The 21,022-nt window shown below is 39.0% G+C and overlaps 2 protein-coding genes across 3 annotated transcripts in view; one reads left to right on the forward strand and one right to left on the reverse strand.

The window, feature by feature from the left end:
• The window catches only part of LOC110212737 (cohesin subunit SA-2-like), a 131,710-nt gene extending 127,462 nt beyond the window's left edge, over positions 1–4,248 (reverse strand). Inside the window, 2 exon segments of the mRNA XM_020992744.2 lie at positions 3,379–3,549; positions 4,094–4,248. Coding sequence (XP_020848403.1) covers positions 3,379–3,419 — 41 coding nt within the window. The 5' untranslated portion in view covers positions 3,420–3,549; positions 4,094–4,248.
• A 57-nt stretch (positions 4,249–4,305) lies between these two features.
• GTPBP6 (GTP binding protein 6) lies at positions 4,306–19,673 on the forward strand. 2 transcript variants are annotated; one of them, XM_020992750.2, is made up of 10 exons: positions 4,306–5,013; positions 6,043–6,180; positions 6,350–6,420; positions 6,910–7,040; positions 8,420–8,490; positions 8,960–9,118; positions 11,726–11,934; positions 13,289–13,437; positions 13,882–14,034; positions 19,243–19,673. In XM_020992750.2, the coding sequence occupies exons 1-10, from the start codon at positions 4,665–4,667 to the stop codon at positions 19,364–19,366; spliced, it is 1,554 nt and encodes a 517-aa protein (XP_020848409.1). In that variant the 5' UTR covers positions 4,306–4,664; the 3' UTR covers positions 19,367–19,673. The 2 variants fall into 2 exon arrangements, with proteins under 2 accessions (XP_020848409.1, XP_020848410.1); XM_020992751.2 differs by lacking the exon at positions 6,043–6,180.
• The last annotated feature ends 1,349 nt before the right edge of the window (positions 19,674–21,022 follow it).

Genomic DNA, 21,022 nt, shown 5'->3' on the forward strand with positions numbered 1-21,022 from the left:
GTGTCTCATAGTGTATCCTTTGAGGCCAAGTTATTGAAATTGCTGTTTTTTTAAGGGGAAGAGTTAAGATTCTGGGTTCCGGAGAAAATTAAGTATCTATCCTTCATCTGCAGTTCTATCACCTAGCTCTCTCAGGTTTTCAAAGAAAAAGAAATAAAAAAGCTAGAATCAAATTAGTAAGAAGAGAAATTCTTGTCTTGAAAACACTGGAAGGACGGACACAAATTCTTGTATTCCTGAGGAAATCCACCACCAATTCCCCAACCTAAAAACAATGAAATACAACAAAACCACATGGGTTTGTTTTTATTTCTGTTTTGGTTTAGCTTTCAGTAAATCATAATGTTTTATCCATTGGGTACTAAACAGTTACCAATTCAGTGCTTTTTGAATAGTTGTATTTAAACAAAGGCCCATCTACCTAAGTACTACTACCTGTTTCAAGAATATCTATATAAAAGGCTTTTGAGCATTTGCTCAAAAATGATTATAGATACAGCAGAAACCCACCAAAACACAGGTAATGATGACACAGATTCAGTTATACTGTACTTTCAGTCAAGTAACTATTTATTCAACAAAGATTTATTGAGCATCCATAACAGGAATGATGAAGATGAGTAAGACAGTCCTGCATACAAAAAATTTAAATCTAGTTGGAGAAATAAGACTTATACACACATAAACAAAGATAAAGTAAAATGAAATATATGCATAAATAGGTTAAAAAAAAGACCAGGGGACTTAGGTGGCACAATGGATAGAGCTCTGGCCTTGGAGTTAGGAGGACCCCGGTTCAAATTAGGCCTCAGACACTTCACACTTACTTAGCTGTGTAACCCTGAGCAACTCAACCCCAAAAGCCTCACCAAAAAAAAAATACCTAAATTCCAAGGAAGAGTATTTTTTTTTCTTTCAGAGTTGAGGGGCGCCAAATGGAAACATAAAATCATGAAAGACTTAACAGAGTAGATGTCATGTATGTCTATCTCTGAAGAATAGGCTGGATTTCAACAAGAAAAATTGGAGGGAAAGGCATTCCATTCACAGGGAATAGTATAACAAAGGGAAACCCAGGAAAGTATAAAAACAGTTTGGGAAACATAAGAAGCTTAATACTACTAGAAAACAGGGTAAGTGATTAGGAATAACATGACATAAGATTGGAAAAACAGGCTATAGTTTGACTACGGAGTTTTACTGTTGTGAATACTTATATGTTTAAGTCAAAACCAATCATATAATTTAGTCAAAATGATTTAGTCAAAAGTTCATTTCCAATTAACTAGTAAGTCATTATGATAACCAAAAGTTTGGAAAAGCTGTATACAGCTTTAGCTCTCTTTAAGAATTCGCATACTATTATACTCTACCAATTGCTTAGAAAAGTTTGGAAAAGCTGTATACAGCTTTAGCTCTCTTTAAGAATTCACATACTATTATACTCTACCAATTGCTTAGAAAAATAATAAAAAACAAAAATATGACTCTGAAATCTAACCACCAACTAAAGCAAAAACGTAATATGAAACATCAGCTCAGAATATAGACAATAATCCAATAATCTACAAGTGGCATTCAAAAGACCCCCTCATCTCTCCATCTCTCCTGAGCTCTAACTCCTATCACCAACTTCTGGCTAGTTATCATGTGGATGTCCTTTAAGCATCTCAAACTTGACAAGTTCAAAACTGAAATCATTCATTATCTTTCCCTGTAAACCACCTCTCCTACCAACTTGCCTATTACTGTTGAGAATGGCACCATTCTTCAAATAATCTAAGTTTAAAGACTCAGAGGCATTTTTGAATCTTTATTCTGATTCACTCCCCTCCCTCACATCCATTAAGTAGCTAACTCTTGCAAATTCTACCTCCTCAATACTCTTGCCTCTGTCTCCTTCAATCTACTCCTACCACAACTAGTTCAGGCCTTAATGACCTCTTCCTGACTCCCATTCTCACTATATCATACTCTTTGATCCAATCTCCAAACAACTGTAAAATTAGTATTTCTAAAGCATTGGTCTAACCAACTCAAAAAGCTATTACCTCAAGGACAACATGAAAACTTCTTTCTTTAGCATTTGAAACCTGTCACTGACTAACCTATCTTTTCCCAACTGGTTTAACATTACTCCTAGACATGTACTCTACAGGCTAGCCAAACTGATCTAACTTCCTTTTCCCCATACATAAAAACATCGCATCTCCCATCATTGCATAGGCTGAACCCTACAGTCAGAATGCTCTTCTCATTCCTGCCCCTTGAGATCCATAGCTACTTTTAAGGCTCAGCTCCTTTGCCCGAAGTATTCCTAATTCCCCACAGCACTTTGCCCACCAGAAAACTTACTACATATTTACATTATATACTTTTTTGTTATATATATTTAAAATGTAAGGTCCTACAGGGTAGGGACCATTTTCATTTTTACCTTTATGTCCCCAGAGCCCAGCACCTATGTGATTAATAACTGGGTGAATGCTTACTGAGCTACTATTTTGGCCTCCTTTTCTCTCACAGTCCAATCACCTGTCTGTCCTAACCTTCCACCCTACCCCTATCTTAAAATAAGAAAGGCAATAATTGCAGAGAAGCACCACATATACTTTAAAGTAAGAATCAGAAAACAGGCTAACCGTATAAGTAGGTTGTTTCAGGTTCAAATGAGGTAATTTCTGTATCTTTTGTAATCTGTAAAAATACTCTGTAAATGCCAGCAATAATATTAATAGCTATTAACATTATTACTATTACTGGAGATGTTCTTTAAAACATTAAATATCAGGGATTTATATCTCTTTGTATCAAAAAAGAAAGGGGACAGTGGCCAAGTGAGGCACATAAAAATTATTCTGATCCTTTTTTCCTTCCAAAAGTAACCTTTTATTTTTTACTCATATGGGGTACAGTGGATATAGCACTAAATTTAAAATAAGAGGACCTGAGTCTGAATCTTGGCTCCTCCTCTGTATAACCTTGAGCAAGTCACTTAACTTTTGTGATACAGTCTCCTCATTGATAAAAGGAAGTTGGAAAAATGACTTTTAAAGGCTCCTCACATATATCTTAAGAACCTATAACCCTATCAAAGATTAACCCTTGGCCAAATGAAACATAATTCCTTCACATACCACTAGCACGTTTTAACAAGTTAAGAAAATCCCTTAAAAGAAGATGAAGGCTTCCTGAAGCAATGCTATAGCAACCATTCTGATAGTGAACTAATTAAGAGAGTAGTTTAATTATTTTTAAATTGGTCAAACGGCACCCGTTCAAAACAAACCCTCTTCAAACAAGGGGCACTCCAAGGCCTCAAACAAGGAAGTGAGGGGATCACACATTTTCTTTGTTTTACGAAGGTGCCAGTCTTACGTTTGGCTGGTGTCGGGGGCTGGGCTGGGCTCAGCTATCATTTCCGAAGTATCCCATCAGCAGCTGGGAAATCGATTTAACTGGGTCCTCCAAGAAGTCCTGCTCCGGGGGAGCCAAACGGTCCGAGTCAGCCTCGACTCCTACCCGCTCGCCGGAGGAGCGGCCCAAGAACTGCGAGTCGGGGGGGCGGGGCCGGGGGAGGAAAAGGCCAATAGAAAAATTCAGCAAAGGCCAAAAACAAAACCCAAACCAGCAACGACCCCACCCCCAAACTCTTCAATCTCCCAGAATTACACTCGCTACTTAACGCATTTAACAAACGTGGGGTTGGTGCTGGTCACCCCGAGCTGGAGGGCAGGCAGCTTTGGGGGGGGGGGTGTTTGTTTCTGCTAAAGGATGGGGGGGGTCTTTTGTTATTACTTGGCTCAGTTCGGCTACGCCTTCTCTTACAAGGGGGCGGGCCGCGGGTTCCTCACCCCCCCCAACGCGGGCGGGCGAGCGGGCACAGGCAGCGTGGAAACGCTCCAGGGCCAGGGCCTCCCTCGGGAGGAGGGGGGAGAAGGCTGCGGCCGCAGCAAGGAGCCGGGGGGCCCCGGGGTTGACCCGGAGCGAACTGCGGGGGCGGGGGGGAGGCTAGCGGGGCTGGAAAGGGGCAAAGCTCCGGCGAGCGCATCAAACAGATGGGAGGAGCGGAGGCGCTCTCCCCACCCCCTACCTCGCCCCTACCCGCGGGGCCCGGCGGCCGGCTGAGCTCGCGCCCAGCGAGCTCTCCTGAGCTCCCACTCCCGCTCCGAAGGCCGCCCCGAGGGTTCCGTCTTCACTCGAAGCCCCGGGGGCCCAGGCCCCCAGCACTCTCCTAGCCTACCCCACCCCCACTTTCACTCCGACTCGGCAGCGCCAGCAACTGCCTTCCCGCCCAATCGGGGAAGAAGGAACACTAGTCACCTGACACGGTCCAGCCAATAGAAAGCCAAGGTAGATTCGCCTAGCGATATTGGCGCGGGGTTGATCCGGGCTACCTCAAAAAAAATTTTCAAGACGTGGCTCTCGAGGCCCCGCCTACTCATCCTTCTGGCCCTGTCCTGGGTTCTAGCTCCGCCTCTTTCACAGGCCATCTGCGGCCCCAAGGTTGATGGATTTATCCCCAGCAGGGATCTCCCGCCTGCAAGAGGAAGGCACGTTCCATATTTTTTGTTTCCGGGTGGAGTACCCTAAGAATGAGCACTAGCGGTCCCCGTTTCCGGCGTGAACGGCGGTGGGGCTGCTGACGAGAGCGAAGCTGCGCGATGTGGACCCTCTGGGCCGCCTTACGCCGCGGGCTGCCACTCGTCCGCGCGGCCTGCAGCTTCCGTGGAGGCTTTGCGCCAGGCCCCCGGGATCGCTGTGTCCGCGCGCTTTCCACCTTTGGCGGCCGGAGCTCAGACAAGGACAGGTCGCTCGCTGGGTCTGGGGGAAGAGCGACTGCTGGGAGAGGCCGGAAAGAGGAAGACGAGGAAGAGGATGAAGCAGGAGAGGAAGAGGAGGATGAAGAGCTGCTGCTGGAGCGGGAGCCTTTGCTGCCCCAACGGGCCCGGCGTGTATTTTTGCTTCACCCGGATGTCAAATGGGGAGCTAAGAAACAGACGCTGACCCGAGGTAAGTGACAGCCCTGGAGGCGGGGCTTGGGACGGGAGGCGGGGCTGGGAGAGGGGAAGGGGCGGGGATTTATGGGCGGGGCTGATGATGACGAGCAGGGGCCCTGGGTGGAGTCGCTGCTTTTATCTCCTGCCTGTACTCCGGTCCAGATTGCCTGTCAGTTAGGAATTATCTATCTAAATCACTTTTCCCATCCTCTTAACCCGTAAAAGTTCCAGAAATAGTGAAGCCTCAGGGGAAAATTTCTGTTTTCAAGAAAATTTCTTGTTTATAAATGTGCACCAGTGTAGCGGTACAGATCCCTTCAAGACTTGATAAAAAACGCCTACTGCGTAGTGTGTGCTAAGATCTGGGAACACAAAGAAGAGACAACCCCAGCCCTCCAAGGCTTTACTAGCTAAAATAAGAAGACCACGTATAAATGGAAACGAGGTGCGGGGAGGGGAGGGTCTTAAATAGGCACTGCATCATGTGGATCCAACCAGCCTTTCCAGCTTTATTACTCGTATTAATTTACGTCAATTTATTGAACCTTTATTATGTGCCAGGCAGTCTGATCCTCTCCACTGGACTAGCTGTTCTCTCCCCCTGCCCCGAATTTTTATTTGCATTCCAAATTCATCTCCACTGCTACCTAGGGAGAGAGAGGGTAATACATAATAGTTTATGGTCCTGACAGGCAGACAGCTGGTGGAAAGATACAGGGGAATAAAATTAAAGAGACAGTTTTTAATTTGATATAAGGAACTACTACCCAACTACTATTCCAAAGTGAAATGAATTTCCCCAGGAGTCCAATTGAAGTGAAATTTGAAATTACAGTGGAACGTTCAGGTAGAGATATAAATAAATATATAAATATATATATGCATATTATATATATAAATTTATATATAAATAAATAAAATGGAACTTCTTTCTGAAAGAAAATATAGATTAGGATGCCAGCCCCATTCTCATTTCACCCCTGTCTCCTGTTTCATGGACTAAGATGATACAGTTTACCAGGGTCTCGATTTCTCCACAAAGCTGAACTTCAGGTGGCTGAGGCAAAAGCTCTCGTGCATACCCTGATGAACTGGTCAGTGGAAGAGACAATGATTGTATCAACAAAAACCCCAGACAAGAAGCTGGTGTTTGGCAAGGGGAATTTTGAGCTTCTCACAGGTGAGTGGGATTAGGAAGCATTGATTCTGATCTCTACTCTTTTGACAGTGTGATTATGATATTAAGAAAATAAACTTCCAAAGGACTAGAATAAGATCTTCTCTATAATGTACTTGAACCTCAGAGTGCAATTTCTATAAAATTTCATTTGATTTTCTCTTCCCCTTAGAAAAAATTAGAGGATCACCACAAATAACTTCTGTCTTCTTGAATGTAGAGAGAATGAATCCACTGACAAAGGTATGATAATTTTTTTGTTCATTTAGATGGATGCCTTACAGTAAAACATGGAATACATTAAAAACCTATTAAAAAGATATGAAGAGAAGGGGAAATTATGCTTTTAGAAGATCTAGCCCAAAGTGCTTTCCTCAGTATCACCTCTACAACTCTGTCAGTTCTTTAGATCAAGAAGGTAGCACTTTTTTATAGTTCTGTGTGTTGGGAGCTTTCTACATTACAGTATAGATAGTGATCATCCATGTGTATATGGTAAGCAAAATACATCAAATCTGCTTGTAATTGATGATCTTACGTTTCATTTAACTCCCATTACCTGTTGCCTCATGGATTTGGGTACTCTTAGGAATAGTTCTATTGGAGTTCTTTTCCCCATCTATGTTCAGTAAGAATTTAGTGGCCTTTGTGGCTATATGTGTCCTGCTACCTGTCACTTGTTTCTCATGTCTTTTTGGTTTTGGGGTTTGTTTGTATGTTTGTTTTTTAAAGAAAGAACTTGAAACTGCCTGGGGAGTAGAGGTGTTTGACCGATTCACAATTGTTCTTCACATTTTCCGCTGCAATGCTATGACTAAGGAAGCTAAACTTCAGATTGCTTTGGCTGAAATTCCACTTCTCAGGTACTTCCATATAATGGCCCTCTAAGCAAAACCTTTGTAATGCCATCACTTCCTTCTCCTCTAAGCAAAATCAAGTAAAAGTGCACCATATTTTTACAAATTAAAATGTGCATTCTGAGAGAGTTTCTCATTCTTTGTTTTGAAATTTTTGTGTTAGCTCGCTACCACGATTGTTTCAAAAATTTGAAACATTATATTCTCACTAAAAATCCTATTAATAGTAGCAAATATCCATGCCAGTGCCTCATTTTGTGGATGGTCATCTTGGTTTTCAAAAGCTGTATCAGCAAAGTACAAGTTCTAGCAGGCCCTACCAAGGTAGAAAGCTGTTAAGTCTTATCCTGGTGCAATCTGAGGAACGGTCTAGCCATGTTCAGAGAAGCTTATTACCAGGTTGATACAAGGTAATGAATTTTTCAGCCACTGCAACTCATAGAGACTGCCTGTTAAAGGATAGCTAAGTATGTATGAGACTGATTTTAGAATCCAGATGTAGTTTTTGCTATCTTTAATACTGAAAATAGTTTGGTATTTTAAAAAATCTTTGCAGATCTTTTCTATTTTTTTCTTCTGTTTGTATTCCTACTTCTGCTTGCATTCTTAAATGCCTTCAAGATGACTTTGCTTAATTTTGTCTCTCACCAAGCTTTCTTCAACCGAGTTTTATCTGGTATTGCTTCTCTCTGTTTTGTGAGATAGTTTTGTTCATAATGTTTCTTTGAAGAGTTTCTTAAAGGTTTTACCAAAAATTTTATATTCACAATTGAAAGTACCTTTGGCATTCTCTCTCCACGAGGCAGACAAGTCAAGTATTTGCTAAGAAAACTGCTTTTTAGGCTCTTTTGATCTCCTTGTTATAACAATTGATTTATGGTTTTTTGGCTGCTATATAAAATTATTGTAAAAAGTATCAGTGTCATTTCTACTGTACATTAAACATCTTTCATTATTGATAACTTATTTAGATACATTAGGCTTTAGTTATTTCAACTACATGCCCTCACTTTTTATCATGATAGTTCTCCTAGCTTGATTCTAATTCTACTCTTTGCACTAACAAGTTGATAGTCTGACAATACACAGGTTAAGACTCTGCCGTCAATAACAAGTCATTTCCTATTTGTTAAAATACAATCAGTTTCAACTTTTGTGACAAAGACCCCAGCATAGTTAGCTCAAAATAATGTTTGTTGATTATTAATTATTTTTCATAGTTAGAGACATGTTTTAGCTGCTTGATTTACTTCCATTTTTGTCACTTTCATATTTAGATTTTTATTCTACCTTTCACTACAATTGTTTATGAAGTTTGTATTTCTGTAATCGATAGTATATTTGCTAAGTGTTTTAAAGCAATTTCCTTCCTATTTCAATATCAGGTCAAATCTGAGAAATGAAGTTGCTCAATTAGATCAACAAGGTGGTGGCTCTCGCTCTATCATGGGATCAGGTAAAACACAGTACTGTAGTCTATATGTGGATACAAATGAAGCCAATAGCACAGGTGTTTAAAGTCACTGTACAAATAAATGTATTGGGAATATATCTGACATTGTAACATTGTGTGTTTAGTATACATTCAAAATTGAAAAAAATAATTCAGAATCATGCCATCTCTTCTGTCTCCCCATCCACATTACTCACTAACAAAATACAGTTTTGTCAAATACCATGTACATTGCAATGTAAATATTGCTTTGAGCTGTGGGTGACTTTTTTTCAACTTCTGTTAGGGCAGAAGGGTGGTAGAGGTTACATAAGAAAAACGGTCAATAATGAGCTCTTAGTGTGAATTAGTACTGTTGGAAAAGAATATACTGACTCTACATTTCTTTCCATTATAAAGACCTTTAATAAAAAATTTTTTCTATTTTTATCCTATTCTTACTAAAAAACAAAACCAAACTTTGGGTTTTTAGGAGAAACCTTCATGCAAATACAGCAGCGTGTCTTAAAAGAGAAAGAAATAAAAATTAAGAAGGCCCTGGAGAAGCTTAAGAAAAGAAGACGTCTTCTCAGAAGTCAACGTAAGAAGCGTGAACTTCCCATTATTTCTGTACTGGGATACACAAATTGTGGTAAGGAGAAAGTCTAATATGTGTAAGGATTTTTATTTATAGTTATGGTGTCTTTTTAAGTGCTTCCTTGGAAAAATCTTAGGAAATTCTACGTAGAAACATTAGAAGATTGATTAATATTTACTGAGAGCCAGTCTATATTTTGCTATGAAGAATAAACTCAAAATAAACTCTTCAGTGGGAAATTCTATTCTATATGGACCATTAACATCAATCAAATAGTCCTTAACTAGCTGTTTAATATCTGCCTGTCATTTTAATAGGCACTTTTGGATACCTCTTCTCTTTTTGGATGCTTTCTGATTTGAAGTCCTAGGATTGTTTAAGTAGATACAGATATTTAAGTAGAACATTTGCTGGAAGGACAAAGGCATTTCATGTTTTGAATTAATAAGATTTTGTTGTCTTTTATAATATTAATTATACTGTTCTTAATATTTACATAAAGCTTCTGTGATTAATGTTCTGCATGTAACAAATGAAGAGTAATTTATAGGGCTGAATTTGTATTTCATCCCTCGAAGTAAAGAAGGGACCAGGCACTTGCTTGTGTTAAAATGAAGGAAGAAAAGCAGTTATCAAAAGATGACTGATTTAGAGCTAGAAGGGACCTTAGAGGCCTTCAAGTCCAATCCCCTCATCTTGCAAATAAGGAAACTAAAACAGAGAGGTTAAACACATATCCTGTAGTCACACAGACTGACATTGTCTAAGGCAGGTCTTTCTGACGCCAGCTTAGTGTCTGCCTGTACTTTCAGGGCACAGGCACGTAGTTCATCTCAGCAAGGTGGCTTGAAGCCCTCAAGGGCATAATGTGCTCACATACTCTCTCCTTACACATCTGTGGTTTCACCTCCAGTAAGTCCTTTTTGTTCCCTCATTGCCACTGTAAAGGTCATTCTGCTTTACAGAAAAAACACCGTAAGAGTTGAGCTGCTGTATCTTCTCTCTCTTGTCCCATTCTCCCCAAGAAAGGGTCCCAGTTCTTCTTTGAACTGCCTTTTTCTTCCAATTTAACTTTAAAAAAACCCAAAAAACCAACAACTTTTTATTGTCCTTAACTTCCTTTACCAGCTTCAATTCATTCTGAGAGCTGGCATTGCCACCACACTGTTTTATTAGTCTTTTGTTGCCTGACTATACTTCTATCCTCTGTATGTTTTAAACAGTTTGATTTGGTTTACTTCAGCTAAAAAATATCAAGTAATTAACATTTGTCAATAACTTCTTTCCATCTATGAGCCAGAAATTAAGCCTGTAATTTCAGGGTAACTAGGTACTTTTCAAAGAGAATCAGCAGTCAAGGAGTTCCACAATCCATCCATGGAGCTTTTTGTTGTCACTCTCCACCCTTCCCATCTGAACAGACTACCATGGCTTCATCTCATTTGCCACGCACAGTGCACTTCCCTAGCTATATAAAATATCATTGTCTTTTAGCGTAAAGTGCCCCTTTAGGGTTTGTGTGACACTGTCGCATCAGTTTGTTAGCTTGGGGGAGGAAATAGTTATTCAGTTCTGCTCAGTGCCTTATGCAGAGATATACAATACTGTAAATTTTTCTTTATTCTGATGAGAATGATATTTCAGTATGTTGGAAAAATAAAATTATAGAGCCAAAAGGACCCTGGAGATTATGAAATGCAGTTCCCCTATTTTACAGAGGAGGAAACCTGAGCCAAGGGAAGGGCTGTGATTTACCAAGGTAACACACGTAAGGGTGAGGGACGCCTTAAATTGGTTTATGGAGAGAGGCAGCAAGGTGTAAAGGCTAGAGAGCCAAGTCAGAAAGACCTGGGTTCAAGTTTTCTTCCTCTGTGACACACTGGCTGGGTGCCCTGAGCAAGTAATTAACCTCTCAGTGCTTCCAGTGACACTCTAAAACTGTAAGTTGTGAAACAGTTGCTGATCTGCATTGGTAAAGACAGTTTGCTCACTAGGAATTGCCCATGCCAATGAAATCACAGGTCTGGACTCAAAACAAGTGAAAGATAATTACTCAGGTTCCCAAATGCATATGTAATCTCATCAATTCAAGAATTCTCTCAAAAGAAGCAGGTCACAAACTATCCATTCCTACACAGCATGTGTGACCTTTGTCCATGTCCTCCCATAAGTTTGCCAGCCAACATAGTGGAGGACTTCCTTGAGTTTTCGTAACATTTCAAGGTCTGGCTCCGTGCCAGTCATCCCTCACTCTTCACATGACCAGCCCATCTTCTCTCTCTGTCATACAATTCCTTGATGAGGCCTTTTACTCCTGTTTTTCAAACTCATCATTGGATATATGTTTTAGCCAGCTCACACCCACCATATACCTCTCCATTGCTCTGTTTGTGATATTCATTTTAAATTCTAGCAACATGGATAGAATGTTTCTATTGAAAATTAAGCCTTTGCTTTCATGGGAAGATTGGCATCAATAAAAAAGCTTGCTATATTTTCAGGACCATCCAACCTATTCTTATCCTCCTGTTCAACTTTGGACCCATCTCAATGTCCCACATACATAAAATTATAAACACAGTTTGTGCAATTATAATTTTAGCTCAAAGGTTAAAATGTTTTATTAAATGTTAAAATATTTGATTTTCACTGCTCTTTTAGGAAAAACCACTTTAATCAAAGCTCTGACTGGGGATGCAGCAATTCAACCAAGTGATCAGTTATTTGCCACTCTGGATATCACAGCCCATTCTGGATCTTTGCCTTCCCATATGACTGTTGTTTATGTAGACACCATTGGATTCCTCTCCCAACTTCCTCATGATCTCATTGAGTCCTTTTCAGCTACACTGGAAGATGTAGCTTATTCAGTAGGTTAATATTATAAATGTTGCCAAGAAATGAAGGTTTTCCTTCTTCCTTTTTTAAAAAGTTATTAATTTTTGCAAGCATTTATCTCTCCAGCAGCTAGGTAACTCAGTGGATCGAATGCTAGGCCTGAAGTCAAGAAGACCTGAGTTCATATCCAGCCTCAGACACTTACTAGCTGTGTGACCCTGGATAAGTCATTTAACTTGTCTGCCTCGGTTTCCTCATATGTAAAATGGGAGTGATAACAGCACCTCCTTAGCAGAGTTGTTGTGAGGATCAAATGAGATAGTATTTGTAAAGAGCTTAGCATGGTGCCTGGCACATTGTAGGCACTTTTGATTTTAAGTGAGTGCCAGGAATAGCCCATCAAATTGTCAGTAATAAAGGGTTCTAAATGTTATATTTGTTAAAATTTGAATGAATAAATAACTTTAAAAATCACCACAAACATAGTTAACCAAAAACATCAAAGAAATAAAAAAAAGGAGTAAAATCTTACCTAAAACCCTTGATATTTAACAAGATTAATGATTTAACAAACAAAGCAAACAAGCCCAAAAAATGCTTTCATTCTGTGTGCTCTTCCAAGTCTATCAGAAGTTCTACTACCTCTGGCTTTGTTTCATTTATTTTAATTTCATATCTATTTGTTTTTATATCATTTAATAATAATAATTAGCATTTATATAGCACCGACTATGCCACATACTGTCCTACATGCTTTACAAATATGATCTCATGTGAGCCTCACAACAACACTGCCAGATAGGTGCTGTTATCATCCCTATTTTACAGTTGAGGAAAGTGAAGCAAATAGAGGTTAAATGACTTTTCCAAGGTCACACAGCTAGTAAGTGTCCGACACCATATTTGAACTAAAGTCTTCCTGACTCCAGGCCCAGCACTATCCACTGCACCAACTAGCTGCTTCATTTCCAAATACCTTACTCAGCCATCCCTTTTAATAAAGATTAAAAAAGGAGGGAAAAAAGCAGTTCAGTAAACTAAATCAACACAGAACCTTGTCTAGCACTGTATAAGATATTACAGACCCATAGTAGCCCCCATCTCTTCATTAAAGGGAGGAAGGTTCTGACTTTGTTTTACAAGTAATGTTTTTGATTCAGGCTTGCCTGAGAGGATAAGGGCCAAGCCATATGACATCTTTAAATCCCTTTTAGTCCTATGGATATTGAAAGTGCAGTGTAATCATTGCGACCTTTTGAGACTGAGAGCTCATCCTTTATTACTAGAGAAATACATTACCAAATGTCTGTTTTGTTGGTCTTGTAGACAGACTCATTACAGAAACTGTCCTCGTTATTAACCATATTCTTCATATGTGTTTTGTAGGACGTAATAATCCACGTAAGGGACATCAGTCACCCTGAGACTGACCTCCAGAAAGCAAGCGTTTTGTCTGTTCTAAAGAATCTGAATCTGCCAAACCAGTTACTAGGTTCAATTATAGAAGTTCACAACAAGGTGGATTTGGCAGAACGGTAAGAAGAAAAAGTGTTTTAAACTTATTTTTTTCCACACTCTTCTCTTCTTGGCAAAATTTTCCTTGGCACACTGTTTAGCATCCTACCTATTTTCTTAAAACTTTCTCATCTTCAGTTCTGCCATACAGTGGATTTTCTTACACATGAAAAGAAAGCTCTAATAATCATAAGTACTGTATTGTATCTACAATTGCTTTCTCATAGATTAGTTCATTTGTTTCAGTCATGTAGAACGGGCTCATTGACTCTTGAGGTGTTAAAGAATTACAAGTCTTTAGAATTCCATCTGGCAAGAGTGGTATAGAAGCCTGGCACTGATCATTTCAGTTACCCAGGCTAACCCTCAGTCTCACTTCCTTTATATGTATTGTTTATTAGTTGATTAATTGCTTCTTCATACAACTTTAACAGTGCTTGCTAATTTTCTTCTTTGTTATCCAGATATGAACCTACAGAACTAAATGCTATAACCATTTCTGCTCTTCTTGGGCATGGATTGGAGAAACTGAAAGCAGAGATAGAAAGTGCAGTTTTGAAAGCAACTGGAAAAAAGCTTCTCACTCTTAAAATTAAGCTGGAAGGAGCTCAGCTAAGGTAAACAGAGAGGTAACCAATGTTGACTGTAAGAATGATAAGTAATTGCTACGATGAGTCATTGGTGGATTGACTTAAAAACATTACTTTTGAAGACAAAACTTGATTAAAAACCCTATATAAATAACTGCTTAAAAAGCTTTATAATCAGATTTTGCATTTTCCTGAAGGCAAAGGAGAGTTTCTTATGTCTCTGAAGCAGATTCATTTTTTATATCTGAAAGTTATATTCTTGAAGAAATCTGGTGCAGATGCCGTAACATAACGAGAGCAGCATCTCAAAACCCTGCAGAGTAATCTGGCATATGGACTAGGAAATTAAAGATAATATCTGGAATGGGAAATACTAAGGCAATAGAAAGTTTGCAGTGAAGGGCTGAATGGAAGTATGATTAAATAAAGGTCAATTGACCCAGACATGGTTCAGTCCTAATTTGGGAGAAAAATAAATTTATTAATTTACATACAAGTTTAAAAAGAGGTAATTTAGAAGGACAAGACTTCAGAACATCAGCTAATTATTATGTTCAAGATGGAAAGTACCTTAATATTAGCCTAGAAGGGGAAAAGTTGCCAGTCAAGTGCAGAACTGGAAAGTAGGTTGGATGGACCCAAGAGTAATCATTCATTATTCAATGTCCTCTTGGAAAGAGTGCCCTAGTGGAGTGCCCCAGGATTTGAGCTTGGCTCTGTGCTCTTTAACAGTTTTATCAGTAACTTGGATAAAGGTATAGATATTATGCTCCTCACCTTTTAGAGATGACACAAAACTTGGAGGAATAGCTAAAACACTGGATGACAAACACAGTGTTCAAAAAGATCTTGACAGGCTAGAACACTGGGCTATATCTAATCAGATGAATTTTATTGGAGATAAATATAAAGTCTTAATGTTTGAGTTCAAAAAATCAATTTCATAAGCACAAGATGGGGCAGGCCTAACTAGATAAAAAAGATATGGAGGCTTTAGAAGACTGCAGGTTCAATATGAGTCAAGGGTGTGTCATTGAAGTCAGATCTTTCCAAAAGGATTTGTGCCTGCTAAATGGCAGGCACTGCAAGGGATGCAGAGACAAAGATAAAACAGGCCTTGCCCTCTACTGGCTTCCATTTTATTGAAGAGAAAACTGTGCATAGAGAGAAGTAAATACAAAACATATGCAAAGTAATAGAAGAGGGGAGGCTCAACTGAGGGGAAGAAAATAGGCCAGTACAGGAGATAGCACTTGAAGCAAGCCTTAAAGGCAACAAGGGGTGATACAAGCTAGAGGCAAGGCATGGGAATAGCCAATGGAAAGGTAGAGTTGGGATGTGCAATGTTGTGTATGAGGAACAACAGATGAGCCAGTTTGACTGAAGTAAAGAAATGAAAAAAACATTAAGTGCTTCTCTTTGCCTAGGAATGTGTTAAGGGAATATAAATACAAAAGCCAAGATAGTCTCTGTCTTCTAGCAATTTACAGTCTGTATGGCCAGGGAGGTGTATTTCAGTCTGGGAGGTGACAAGGATAGTGAATGGAATCATAGAGCTAATGATGGGCATGCCCTTTCCAAAAATGGTACTGTTATTCTGATCACTGTTCCCAGAACAAGGCGGTTCACATGAAGAGGCACAGCAGGAAGATGGCTAGGTAATGTGGCATAGTCAGATCTGAGGCCAGCTAGATATAAGGAACTCTGACCAACCAAGGGAGGATGGCCCAGGGCGGCGGCGGCAGCAGCAGCAGGCCACCAAAAGTAGGCTGGAGCCAAATTGTGTAAGGCTTTAAAAGCAAAACAGAGCATTTATATTTTTACCTGGAAGCAATAGGGAGCCACTGAAATTTCCTAGCAAGAGAGTGACATGATCAGATCTGTGCTTTAAGAATATCGATTTGGCAGCTTATGGATGATGGACTGGAGAGAAAAGAGCTGGAAGCCAAGTGACTAATTAGGATGTTGCTCTTGAAAAAAGTTGTGTGATGCAGCAAGAAAGATAATGAACTAGGATGACGCTGTGTGAGTGGAAAGAAAGACAAATATTGTAAAAAGTGGCATGGATAAGTTATAATAATTAATTGGATATAGGGGAGCAAGGGTAAAATAGTAATAATAATAGCTAACATTTATAAAGCACTTACTGTGTGCCAGGAACTGCACACATTTCCAACTATCTTGTTTGATCTTCACAGCAACCCTGGAAGGTAGGTGCTCTTATGATTCCCATTTCACGTTTAAGGAATGTGAATAGTGGTGAAGTGATTCACAGAGGTTAAGTGAGTTGCACAGGGTCACATAGCTAATAAGTGTACCAGGTCACATTTGAGCTCGGGTCTTCCTGACTTCACTCTGTCCACTGTATCATCTAACTACCTCGGAAATCAAAGATTACTCTCAGGGGGTTCCCTCAACAGAAAAAGGGAAGTCATGAGAAGAGATGAGTGTAGGGGGAAATATAAGTTATCTTTTGGACGTGTTAAGTTTAATATGCCTGTGAGATGTCTGGATAATACTGTCACATCAGGAGTTGGTGATGTTCGGAGAGAGGTATAGGCCGTATTTGTAGATTTGGGGTTCATGTACTTAAAACCTTGGGAGTTGATGAAATCACAAAGATAGAAGTGGGCCCAGGATGGAATCCTGGGCATACCCACACATAGGAGATGGGGCATGAATGATGATCTGGCAAAGGAAAGTTGAAAAGAGCTGATAGATAAAAGGAGAAATAGAAAATGTCACTAAAACCCAGGGAGTAGAGTTTCCAGGAGGAGAAGCTGATCAATATTGTCAAATGCTGCAAGTGATCAAGAATGATGAAAGCCCATTAGATTTTTGGTAACCTTGGAGAGAGCCATTTCAGCCAAGGTGGAAGCCAGAGGGCAAAGTTCAGACAAGTGAGTCAGAGGATGTGAAGCAAAGGCATTAAGTGTAGACAAATTTTAGTAGGATATTGGCCGTGAAATGAAGGAGAGATGTAGGACTGATAACCTCTCTAGAACCATAGGTCAACTGAAGGGTTTTTTAAGGATAGAGGAAAATTGGGTATGTTTGTAGACAACAGGAAAGAAGCCGATAAATAGGGAGCTATTGAAGAATAGAGGATGGGGAAGGAATGATTAAGAGCACAAGGTGCCAGAGGACATGGGCAGAGATAGGATCAAGAGCATAAGTAGAATTAATCTTTGATTTTGTCAAGGAGACACAGCTCTTCCTCTGTAACTAGAGCAAAAGATGAGAGGACAGGAGAAAATGTTGAGAAGTTTTAAGAGATATAATAGAGAACAGGGAGCTTGTAGCAAATGGTCTCTTTTCTCCCTCCTAAGAGGGAGATATAATGTGAGAGACTTGAGGAGAGGAAGTTTGGAACAATCCATGGGAGGAGTGTGAGAGTCAATTGTGGAAGAGAGTAAAAGGATTATCTTGCTACAGTGAGGATCTAGTTGAGATTAATTTGTAATGGACATAGGTTTTTGTGACTCTTCAGTTATGTTGTAGTGGAAACTCCTTTTCAAACAGGGGTTAGGTTAGATGGACGCTTATAACTTTTTCAACTTAGAATTTCTGTGACTGATTTCCTTTACTCTTTAGCAACATGTTAGTAAAAGTGGAAAAAGAGATGGTGAGCCATTCCAGGCTTTGATTTTGGCAAGGCATGAGTGGCAATAGAGCAGGACATTTAAGAGTAGAAAACAATTTATGCTTGGACTGGTTAATTATAGGGTCATGATTGGGAAGGGATAAAGTGAAGCCAGAGCAGGGGTAATGGCACTGAGGAGGGGAGGAACCAAAGGTCCCAATGAGATGAATAATAGTTTTAGAAGGAGTAAGGCACAAGGAGAGATAGAAAGGTTATGGTCGGATTGAGGAATTTGAGAATTCTTAATTATGGGAGTATGGGTGATGGTGAGGTCAAGGATTTAGCCTTTCTTTTATTTGGTTGAGGTGGAGTGAAGGTATAGGTCATGGGACTTGAGGCTGAAGAAGAAGGAGGCCAGAGTAGTTGAGGAAAGATCAGCATGTGAGCATGGAAAGAATAACTTTCTAACATTTAAAGTTGTCCAAAATGTAATAATCTGCATTTAAGGGAGAGAGTTCCCTCTCATTAGAATTCTTCAAGCAAAGGCTTATTAGATTTATTGTAGAGGGGATTCTAATTCAGGTAAGGACTGGAGTCAGTAGATGGCCTTATAAGGTCCATTTCAACTCTGTAGTTCTTTTCACAGAGTGTGTGCAGGCGCTCACACGAAGTGTGAACTGAATAAAATGAAGCCCTTAGCCCTGTACTTGTCATACAGTAAATGCTTAATTTTTTTTCATTCATTACCTCCTAAAAAGTTCACAGTGTTTATTTTTGTCTTAGTTATACAGAAACTGATCATCTCTCCAGTTTTGCTCAAGATGTATTACAACTCGTCACTGGGGGGCAACTAGGTGGCACAGTGGATAAAGCTCCAGCCTTGGAGTCAGGAGGACCTGAGTTCAAATCTGGCCTCAGACACTTGACCCTTACTAGCTGTGTGACCCTGAGCAAGTCGCTCAACCCCAATTGCCTCACCCAAAAGCAAAAACAAACAAACAAAAAATTCATCACTGGATAGAGGATTGGCTTGTATGTTACTTTTCTGCTTAAACCTTACTGAAAGATAATCCCAATGTAAACATTCTGATTTAACCCATATTGGAGACAATAGCTTTTTTATTTTCCCTGAGTATATACAGTTACAACTTTTAACCAGCTTTATGTTTTAAATACAGATTTTAAAGATGATCAAGTTCTAGTTTAAACATATGACAATTTATCACATTTAAGAGGAAACTACTTAAAGACAGCTTTTAAAGGAAAGGTATCCTACAAATCTAATATATAAATGAACTGGTATATTTATTTCTACTTTTTTAAAAAATACTTATTTTTTAAAAGATTCACAAATCATTTATATATTATTTAATAATGTGTCTTCACAGAGCTTTTCTGTTTTCAAAGCACTTTTACATAAACTGGCTTTAGTCAACAAGTAGTTTCTTAAATTGCTTCCATGCATAGCACTATATGGAATACAAAAGAAGTCTGAGACACAGCCTCTCCTATATGAATTCTGGAAAAAGGGCTCTTTTTCACGGTAGAAGTTTTTAATGTGAAGTGCAAGTTGGTGGCATAAACATGCTTCCAAGAAAGCCATAGCACCAATGGATTAATGATTTTCATGGAGTGTTATCTTTTACTTATAGCTGGCTTTATAAAGAAGCAACTGTACAGGAAGTTGATGTTATACCTGAGAATGGAACCGCCAATGTTAAAGTCATCATAAGTAATTCAGCTTATGGCAAGTATAGAAAACTCTTTCCGATATAACAATGTATTAATTATATTACGAACAATTCAGTGTTTTAAGCATTCTGAAGGACTGCTGCCTAAATACCAAAGTAGGCCTACTCTGCTTCACATTTAAGATATGTTTGCTGCTATGTGAAGTGACAGTGATGGCAAGCTCACTTTGAAAATGGATGCCAGATTGTTAATTCTGAGTTGCTCTATATAGATAAAAATTACACTGGATGAATCACCTTTAGTTTCCAGAAATTTGTTACATCCTGAGTACTGCCTTCATTTGTTTTTTATCTGTAAATAAATATTTATATTATTTTTTGAGCTTGTTAAATCTTGAGGGGTTTGTTTTTCATGGGAGAGGAATCATGGTAAAGAAAAGATGAAATTTGCCTGTCCAGCCATGTATAATCTTAAGATGACAGAAATTATACATCAATCACTAACCCCTTTTTTCCCCTCCCCATCCATGCCACTCAGTGTTTTTAAGTTAACAGAATTTCACCATTCAGGAGAACTGAAACATCTTTCTTCCCATACCTCAAACATATCCCAGCTAACTCATTCTATTTTAAATAAAAAGAGAGAAAACGTTTCTATTTTTGGGCTTATGTTAGGTATCACCTTATCTTGTTTGTTTCCTAACTATTTTTTTATGTAGGCTGAATTATTGCATTCATTTCCTCATTCTTTTTGAAAAAAATCAACTAAGCTCTTACTATGAGTATTGCACTATCCTAATCCTAAGCATTGAGCTTAAAAAGTTAAGATTTGTATAGGCCTTGCCCTCAGAAAATGTGCCTTTTACTGGGAATGAGTAGGGAAGTGGAGGAGAACTGGGAATATAGCAGATGGAAGAGGAAGAAGACAGCAGGTGAGGGTGGGAAAAAGGAAACTAGAAGGAAAGCAGAAGTAAGAAATACATCCGCAATCGTGGCATTAGACCTCTAGGGGCAAATATTAGTGTTAATGGATAATAGAGTTGTAGAAATCATACGGACATTCAGTTATCCACCGAATTCATGACTATATGATGACACCTTTACATTTTAGGAAAACTTGATTATACTATAGATCAGATTATTCATAAAAATAAAGTATATGTATACCACCCTCCCCCCTAATTTGGATTTGTAGACATTGCCTAATAATATTCAGTCAACTAAGGAAATGGATTCATTCATTGAATTTAATAATTCCCAGCAAAGGAAAGAAGAAGCACAATTAGGTTTTTTGAAAGGCTGTGGTACTTGAGAAAGAGTCATTAGACATCTAATGTCTTTGAAGGCCTTTCCCCTTCATTAAAATCAAAGCTGCTGTCAATATATAATGACTATGTTTACTGTAATGAAAAAACTATAAACATTCAAAAATTTGTCCTCATAAATTAATTTCTGTGAAATTAAATGGTTCATTTCAGGAGACAGTACTAACAGATACAATATGGTTATGGTACCAAATTTGTCTTTTCCTAACTAAATGATAGGAGATATGTAAGAGACATGTTAGTAAACTATTTCTCTTCCTAACTTTCAGCATGCTTCTTCTTATTCCATTAGTTCTTTATGGGCATTATCTTTTCTGGTTGTACTTACCCAGCAAAGTAATCAAATGAGATAAAATTTATAGAGCACTTAGCACAGTGCCTAGCAAATAGTAGGTGCTTAATAGATGCTTCACTTA

The sequence above is a fragment of the Phascolarctos cinereus genome, unplaced genomic scaffold (assembly GCF_003287225.1).
Source record: "Phascolarctos cinereus isolate Bilbo 61053 unplaced genomic scaffold, phaCin_HiC Scaffold_726;HRSCAF=1367, whole genome shotgun sequence".
Taxonomy (NCBI): Eukaryota; Metazoa; Chordata; class Mammalia; order Diprotodontia; family Phascolarctidae; genus Phascolarctos; species Phascolarctos cinereus.